The following is an 8,488-nucleotide window of genomic DNA, read 5'->3' as shown; positions in this document are numbered from 1 at the left end:
AACTTCTTTTTTTAGGTACCTAGAAAATAAAATTTGATCAAGTGACTTTAACATTTGGTAGTGACACTGAACAGCTTTTTGTACAAGTTCTTATGTCCTCTTGGACATATCTCATCAAAATATGTATGCAAAAAATTCTTTTTGTGTTAATATTGATTTATTTCATTGATAGAATTATTTTTATCATTACTATGTGTTTCGTATTATTATTATTAGTCGGTGGTTTTATTTACTAAAAAAAAAGTGTTAATGAATGATTTGAGAACAAATCCATTGGATATTATCACCTATTTTTCTTGATCCATTGAGATCCGTGAAAAAAATGTTTTTCTGTATGTACTCTAATTAATGTTAAGGGTAAAATTAAAAGAACAAATTGTGGACTTTTAGAATAATTGATATAATATGGCAATAAAATTTTGATTTATTTCCATCATTGTATAATATTCATCTTATCTATTGTACAATTTTTGTTCTGTAAAACTTAGTAACAAAATAAATTTAACATACAATTTAAAACTTGAATAAAAGTATAATTAACATTTAAAAAATTAAATTAAATTCCTTATTTTTTCTGTAGTATAATAAAAATAACAATTAATTCCTTAAAAATAAATCTGGAAATAACCAGTAGTCATACTTTTACTCTGATCATGGTTTAGATGTTACGATGTACTGCTCAAATGGATTGGAGACTTCAGGGACATTATTTAGCTCCCATGACCCACCATATGTTGTTACCTGACCAAGATTGCACAAGCTTTGAAAAAAAAATGTAATAAAATTTTTTTTTAATATGGACAAAAATTGTATATATTTTGTATTTGGCGTCCACTTACATGTATGCAATCTTTCTTATTTCTGGGTTAAGCCAATAGTCTCCCATTAAATCAACTATATGTTGAAGAGGCATCAATACCTTTTTGTTTTTTGAAAAGTTTGTTATTATTTTGTTGATTCCGACAACAGAGTTAGAGATTGGCAATTTGAGTTTTTCTTCGTGTTTTGTCTGAATATGAAGATAAAGTAATCTTTCACATACATAATCACAAAATGGACAAAATTTTGGTATCTATAAATTACAATGTCATATCATAAGTTGTAACATTAAAGATAACAATTAAATTTTAAAATTACTTTATCCAAAATGCCCAATTTCAATTTTTCAGACGTCAACATTATTTTGCATTTTTTTTTGTTGACAGAAACGATGGGCTGTGATGGCAGTTCTTCTGATATCACCTCAAATTCTGTTAAATTAAAACATTTAAGGTAAAGCAGAATTTGATTTGTATAAAATATAACCTATTTACCTATGTTGGTTTGTTTAGGTAGTGATGATGGAATAAATTCTTTCACTGGCGTAACTGATGTACAATAAAAATATTTAGTTTAAAAATATTATATTATTAAATATTCTGTTTTTCTTACGAGGATCTATATCAAAATTCAATTTTTGCCACCCTGAACCAGCAATTGGTGTTGAAGTAGATCTTTGCTTTATGAGTTGTGGTAATGGTGAATTAAAGTTGGACTTCAACGATGAAAATAGTGTAAGATAACTGGGCAATGGAGACGGTACTACTTTGTTACCATTAAAAAAACATGCGGAAAAAAATTTATTACATTTGTTTAGTTTATAATTTTGCAAATTATTTACCAACAAACTTTTCAATTTCAGAGACGGCAGTACCAGCAGTATTAGGGGGTTGATCTTTTAAATCCTGAACAGCTATGTCTGAAACAATAGTATACATTTTAAGCGTTTTAGCATGAAATACTCAGATAATTTAAAGCTTTTTTATTATTATTATTTGGGGTTTTAACAATAAAGCTTTAATTTAGGCAGAAAATTAAAAAAATAATCATTTTATAAATTGGAAAAATTGGAGCCTATTAATAATCCAATATTTATAAAATTATAACCATTTGGCATTTACTATTTAGAGTTGTAATAAGAGAAATGTAGTGTGTAGAGATGCTTTGCAAAGAATGCGTCATGAAATAGACCATAGAGCACAATAAGCACATTTAAGCTCAGTAACCTAGTTGCCCGATTTTAAAAATAAAATAAATAGTAAAATATTCAAATGGTATTTGAAATTAACAGACCAATAGCCAATGGAGTAGACTACAAATATTTAGCTTTGGAACATAAATGGCTACCTACTTTAAAAATCAATGAATGTAAAATTCAATACAAATTATTTAATCCAATTTTACTAAATTTCGTAGAAAATATCTTTAGTTTACCTTCAATACAGTATGAAGTAGGTGCTGCTTGTATTTTGTTTTCCTTTTTCTTTATAATTTTGTTATCTATTGCAGGAACTTGCGAAATAGTCGTAATAATATTCGGTTTGGCATCAGTGGCTGAATACTTTTTCCTTTTTAATAATAAAATATCTAAGCAACAAATTTAAATAGAAACATTAATGTAGACGATGTCACACCCGCGTCCTGCATGTGTCGTTTCAAAATTACAGACATACAACATAGGTGGCAAATTTGTGTTCAGTGTTCAACAGAACTAATTTTATTTTGTTAGCTTTAAAATATAATATATTTACCTGATCATCAAACCGAAAATTAAGGATATTGTCTGTGTAGGTATTTTTAGTTGGTTATTTTTAAAAATTGTTTCAATATTTGAGCAAGTTATAAGTATCTAAAATATTTTAATTTAAAATGCCAATCACACTTTAAAAATAAAATAACGAAAAAACAAGATCTACAAGCACAAATAATATTCTTACCTAAAGCTTACCACAACTATCAATGAAGACGTTATAATATCGTTGAATTATGGGCGTAAAAGCACTGTAGCATGTTAGCATGTCTTATACAGGGTGTCCAGCAAGGGTTTACCTATTGTAATATCCATCTCCTGAGATAATTAATACATCATAAATCTGGGTTTTTAATTAGACTCACAGAGACAAAGACTACATAATATATTTTATTTTTAATTTAATTTTTTCGTAAAAAGTTAAAAAAATTATTTTTCATTTCTTTATTCCTGAAACAATGGAAGATAGCAATTTTATAGTTTATTTTTCTGAAAATGCTGACCCTTCAACATTTTATTTGCATTAATCTCAAGATTTTTAATAATTTTTTAAGTTTAGTAAAACGGCAAAAAAACAGTTTTGGCTGGGCAGCGGGTACCCTTCTACGGCTAATGGGTATATCCTCACAGAACATGCTAAATACTTGTAAATAAACAAAGAACACTAAATCGATTTAATGGAATTTGCGGTTGTACATTTGCATACCATAGACAACACGTCATGTGAATGTGGTGTCCTCTTGAGGATGCAATCCGTGTGTTGTTGTCTTACAAACATATGACATAGCTAATAGTCGTTCACAAATTGCAATAGCGTGCTGTTAATTTTGATATTAGAGTAAATTGACCTATTATCAAACTTTTAGGCAGTGTTTGGAAGGAACAAGTTCCAAAAAGAATAGATTCCTGGAACAAATTCCTTTTTAAAGAATGTAACATTGAATGAATTCCTTTTTATGAAAAAAAAAGAATGAGAATATGAAAGAGTTATTTTTTTTTAAGGAAAAATAACAAAATTGTTATTCCTTTTTTGTTCCAATAATTCACACAGATATGTAAATAATTGAAATTAAGATAAATTTTTTTTAATGTGTATAATGTATATTGAAAATTAGTGATTGTTATCGAGTATCGACATTTATCGTTACTCATTTGTCACTTTATTAATATTTTTTAAAGTTATAATTTATTTAGAAATGAGTACCCATATAAAATATGTAGGTACCTACAAGTAGGTATATATTATAATTAAAAATTAAAGAAGTATGCATATGAAAAAAAAAAAAACATTAATGATTAAATAAGAATTTTTATTTTATTTGGAACTAAAAAGGAACTTGCCAAACACTGCTTTTAGTTAAGAACATAATCTGTGCTTAAGTGACGGCAATTTGTTTCAATCTTTTAATTTTCAAGGAAGGAATAGGAATGTGAAATATCACAGATTAAAGATGACTATTTTTTAATAATTATTAATTACTATTAATATTTCATCTCACTTGAAAATTAACATATTGAATAACAGCCGACGCTTAAGCATGGATAATGTTTTAGCTTAGTCTTATAATATCAAAAATAACAGCAGACTATTGAAACTATAGTGATGGGCGGCAACGAATAATAACTATCGAATTTTTCGATAGTTTTTCCAAATAAGTTATTCGAATAATCAAAAAATCATTCGAATTTATTATTCGATTAACTAACTATTCGAATATTTTTTATTATTCAATTACGAAAATTATTCGAGTATTTTTTATTCATATAATTAAAGATATTCGAAAATAAATTAATAATTGTTAGTTGAATAAAAATTAAGAAAAATTTGATATTGAATCGTTTGAAATCCTTAATTAATTGGGTTCAAGAAGAGTTTACAGACTCTTGTAATTGTAATTGAATTACAATTAACAGCGATTACAACTTCTAATAAATAAACCTTCAAATTGTATTTAACTAACCAAATTATTATACATACCTATAATATACTTTATGAATTATGAATTTTAATAACTTTTTTTATTTTTGTGTGTCTTAGAAGTGAGTTGAATAAGGATAAATGGATGGTTATAAATATTAAATATTATCATTGATTATATAATATACTTGGAATACCTACCCATACTCATAATCAATGATACTATCTATAAAAAAAATTACACTAAAATGTTTATGGATGATCGAATATCAACAATATTGATTGGTAAATAATAAATATATGTAATTACTAATATTACTCATTACTCATAAATTATAACATATAATAATAATTTTGTAACTTCTCTTATTCGAATTTTTATTCAATTAATTATTTGAATAATTATATTTGAAACGAATAATATTATTTAATGACGAATTATTTGAATAATTTTTATTTTAATTCGTTATTCAGTCATGTAAATTATTATTCGATAGTTTGCACGAAAAATCGAATATTATTTGATAGTACAAATTATTCGTTACCGCCCATCACTAATTGAAACTAGTGAACAAACATTTGCCATGTCGTACGTGTACAAGTTGGAGACAACAAATGTATAGGTAGCGTCCTCTTAAAGAAATTATAATATACACATTTTCATAATACAGTCATACAAAATGCTATTGGAAAAAATTTGTTGTCTTTTCCAAACAAGTTGGCTTAGAAATAACTACAGTTTTATAACTAGGTGTCTGAACATTTAATCATTAATTATAAATTATTTTTAATTTACAGAATTTATTATTTAACTAGCTAATGATTTTAATTACAAATTTTTCAATAATTTCTAAAACTTTACCTTCATTTGGATCTGAACTAATTTCTTTTCTCTTCTTTTTATTTTTTTGTTTTCCGATTACTGAGTCTGGAAATCCTGTTAAAAAAGTTGAAATCTTATTTTTCATTGTTGATACTTGGTCCGCCAAAACTGAAAACAAACATGACAACATTACATACCTAATATCTAAAACGTAAAATTATACATAGGTAAGCACAATATTAAAACGCAACAAATGTGATTTACCTGTTTATTAATATGGATAAATGTTCACAATATTTCTTGAAAAATTATAAATGTTGAGAGTTTCAGACTGTCTACGTCAAAAATATAATAACTATAGATACCTAATGAAGTAGGTACTGAGAACTCAGCACCCTATAATGGCAATTGAAAACTGGCTGAGCACCGAGTAGTGAGTAATCGGAAACTCAGAAATCCAACTATGGCCAGGCCCAAAAAAACGCCGAGTTCCGAAATCCGAATGTTCCGATTAGAGAGTGGTGAGTGTTGACACTTGACTGGCAACTGACGAATGATGAGAAACGACTGTTGATAGTACTGTGTACTGAGACCTACGAGCGTGTAACGTGGTATTATTTCAAAAACATAATATGTTAGAAATAATTGATATTGACTATTGACTAGCTATAAATAAAATTAGTAATTTCCTTCATCCAAATTTCATGAAAATAATATTGTTCAGTGATAATATTATAATAATATGTATAAATAGACGAGGGTTTTAACGTCATCTACACGTCCCGCCAATCAATTTGTGATCAGTGATCACAGATCCAGTCATCAGTGTGACAAGCGAGGGACGAGTGGACGACACTACGACAATGTTCTCTCCGTTTTACCAACGGACTAACGGAATAATGTGTAATATTCACTTTAAAATGCTTATTACTTGCTTTAAAATTATAAAAAAGCTTACGATTGGACACTGGATAATATTATTTTTACCTTAAAGTTTGATACTTGGTCAATTCAATTGACAATTTAATAGGAAATTAAAATTTAAAATAACAGAATAAAATAATAAAATAGATTTAATTGCCAAGTTATGCTTTTACATTTGTAAGACATATCGGAAGGACATCACTATATAGGTGCTATATTATAGACCAGTGGTTTTCAAACTTTTATTAAACACGGTACACCGTGCTCTACAAAAAATGTTCACGACACAATGACCTTTTTTTTTTTTTGCATTAAATAATTAACAAAATTGTTATGGATTATTATACACATTATATGCATTTAGAAATGTGTGCTTGATGGGCTAACACATTTTTATCAATTATATTTTATAATTTTGTTATTGAAGTTTTTTTGGATATTGAAAATTTCTTAACTGCTGTAGCACACACGATACGATATCATTAATGTTTAATTTTGTTAAATAATAATAATTTGATATTAATAACTTTTTTTTGTGATAATCAATTAATATATTTTTAAAAATTGTTCATTTTTTCCGTGTTCTTTTTTTCCTTAGTCTTTTTTACCGATTACCGTGTCGAGGCACTCAGTTTGAAAACCACTGTTATAGACATTACCAGTGTTATTCATAATAATCGTCAAGAACTAAGGTTTAATTTAGGTTTAAAAAAACTTGGTTTAATTCTTAGACCTTGGTTAAACTCGGGTTGAATAATGAATTATTCATGGGCAACATAGTCAATGGGCTAGGCTAAGTTTTTAAAAACTGTGGATTATCTTAGATGTATTATCAACAGTCATGAAGTCTCCCAATTTACATATTATAAATAAATACATATTACTAATTGTCAACAATCTAAAAAAAAAAAGGATAAAAATACATTCCATATTCAATTGTAATACGAACGTTACAGTTTTTCCAGTGGTTTTTTTTTCATATCATTGTTATCGTTATATTTCACGAATTTTTGTAAGATATTTTTAGATTACCTATGTGAATTTATTTTTAGTTTCGTACTCTATTTTTGAGTTTATTAGTAGTATTTATTTGTTTAAAATTATAATTTAAATCACGTGATTGTATTTTATAATGGATAAACAAAAAAGGGTTAATTGGGAAAGTGCTATTAACTAAAATTGTCACATCGTTGTTTATCAAAGTTATGGAAAATAAAAATTGTGCAAATACGAATGAGTCAAAACTCTATTCAGAATAAGAGTAAACCAGGTTTTGCTACGTAAATCTGGTGTGCTTTTATTCTGATTAGAGTATAGATGCGTGGTCACGAATTTATAATGAATTTAATGGTAATTCAAGAATTCAAAGAACTTTACTACAAATTAAAAGCGAATGGAAAAGAATGAAAATAGTTGCCAAAAAAAAATGTTTCGTCATAATATAAACAAAATTTAATCCCGATTGGCAACGGGAGCCATTATACTTGTATAACCTTTACTAACAAGGTTAAGTTTACTTGTTAAGTCAACCGTCTGCCCGCGAAAAGTTTGTATTGGAAAAAAAGTTTTTGACATGAGAACATTACCAGCTTTCTCATAAACGATGCAAAATTGTATTATGAAATTAAAAACAAAACAGTTGGAGCACTTAACCTAACCAACCATAACCAGTGGCGTACATACAGGGGGGGGGGGGTTTCGGGATCAATCCCCCCCAGGACCAAAAAAAAAATTGTGATTTATTGATGAATTTCTTATTATTAATCATCCGTGTATACACAAACATACGTTATAATAATTTGACTATTGAGTATAAAACTATACTTTACCAACAACGAAAAAAGATTTCATAACGAAATTGTGGGTTCCGTATATCAATCAAAATAGACATTTGATCGTACACAGTCAGTTAGTTGCGTGCGGACATTAATACATCTTAATACGACCAAAAACGTACCCTTTCCTTTTCGGCCGATTCACTTTTCGACCAAAAAAAAGTTTAATATAATACACAATGATTTTTTTAAGTTGGTTTCAAATAACTACTTTAAAAAGTAGTGAACCAGCAACCTAACCTAAACAGTGCTAACAAAAGTGAGTAAAAAAAATGAATTATGACAGGAATTGTAATTATTAACATAGTTTTTTATATTTTATTGACAACAAAAATTATTTTTACCGGTTTAGTCTAGCGAATTTCTAGATAGATAGTTGAAAAGTATTAATACTTATAATACATTTTAAAATATTTTAG

At 27.2% G+C, this 8,488-nt stretch overlaps 1 protein-coding gene across 5 annotated transcripts in view; it reads right to left on the bottom strand.

Annotated features, from left to right (window-relative positions):
- Window positions 1-401: 401 nt before the first annotated feature.
- The window catches only part of LOC100568620, a 14,590-nt gene continuing 6,503 nt past the window's right edge, over window positions 402-8,488 (bottom strand). The window contains exons 1-10 of one of the 5 annotated variants that reach the window (XM_008189223.3): window positions 6,298-6,313; window positions 5,575-5,903; window positions 5,350-5,478; window positions 2,254-2,406; window positions 1,661-1,738; window positions 1,432-1,584; window positions 1,314-1,367; window positions 1,138-1,250; window positions 840-1,072; window positions 402-760 (exon numbers count right to left, since the gene is read on the bottom strand). In XM_008189223.3, the coding sequence (XP_008187445.1) occupies window positions 652-760; window positions 840-1,072; window positions 1,138-1,250; window positions 1,314-1,367; window positions 1,432-1,584; window positions 1,661-1,738; window positions 2,254-2,406; window positions 5,350-5,455 (999 nt within the window). In that variant the 5' untranslated portion in view covers window positions 5,456-5,478; window positions 5,575-5,903; window positions 6,298-6,313 and the 3' untranslated portion in view covers window positions 402-651. Of the gene's footprint in view, window positions 761-839; window positions 1,073-1,137; window positions 1,251-1,313; window positions 1,368-1,431; window positions 1,585-1,660; window positions 1,739-2,253; window positions 2,407-5,349; window positions 5,479-5,574; window positions 6,018-6,297; window positions 6,314-8,488 lie in introns of those variants that run through there. The other 4 variants (XM_016807968.2, XM_029488372.1, XM_016807969.2 and 1 more) reach the window with 4 other exon arrangements.

This window comes from Acyrthosiphon pisum, chromosome A1, assembly GCF_005508785.2.
Source record: "Acyrthosiphon pisum isolate AL4f chromosome A1, pea_aphid_22Mar2018_4r6ur, whole genome shotgun sequence".
Lineage (NCBI taxonomy): Eukaryota > Metazoa > Arthropoda > Insecta > Hemiptera > Aphididae > Acyrthosiphon > Acyrthosiphon pisum.
The sequence above is the reverse complement of the archived record's forward strand: the minus strand, read 5'-3'. Positions and strand labels throughout refer to the sequence as shown.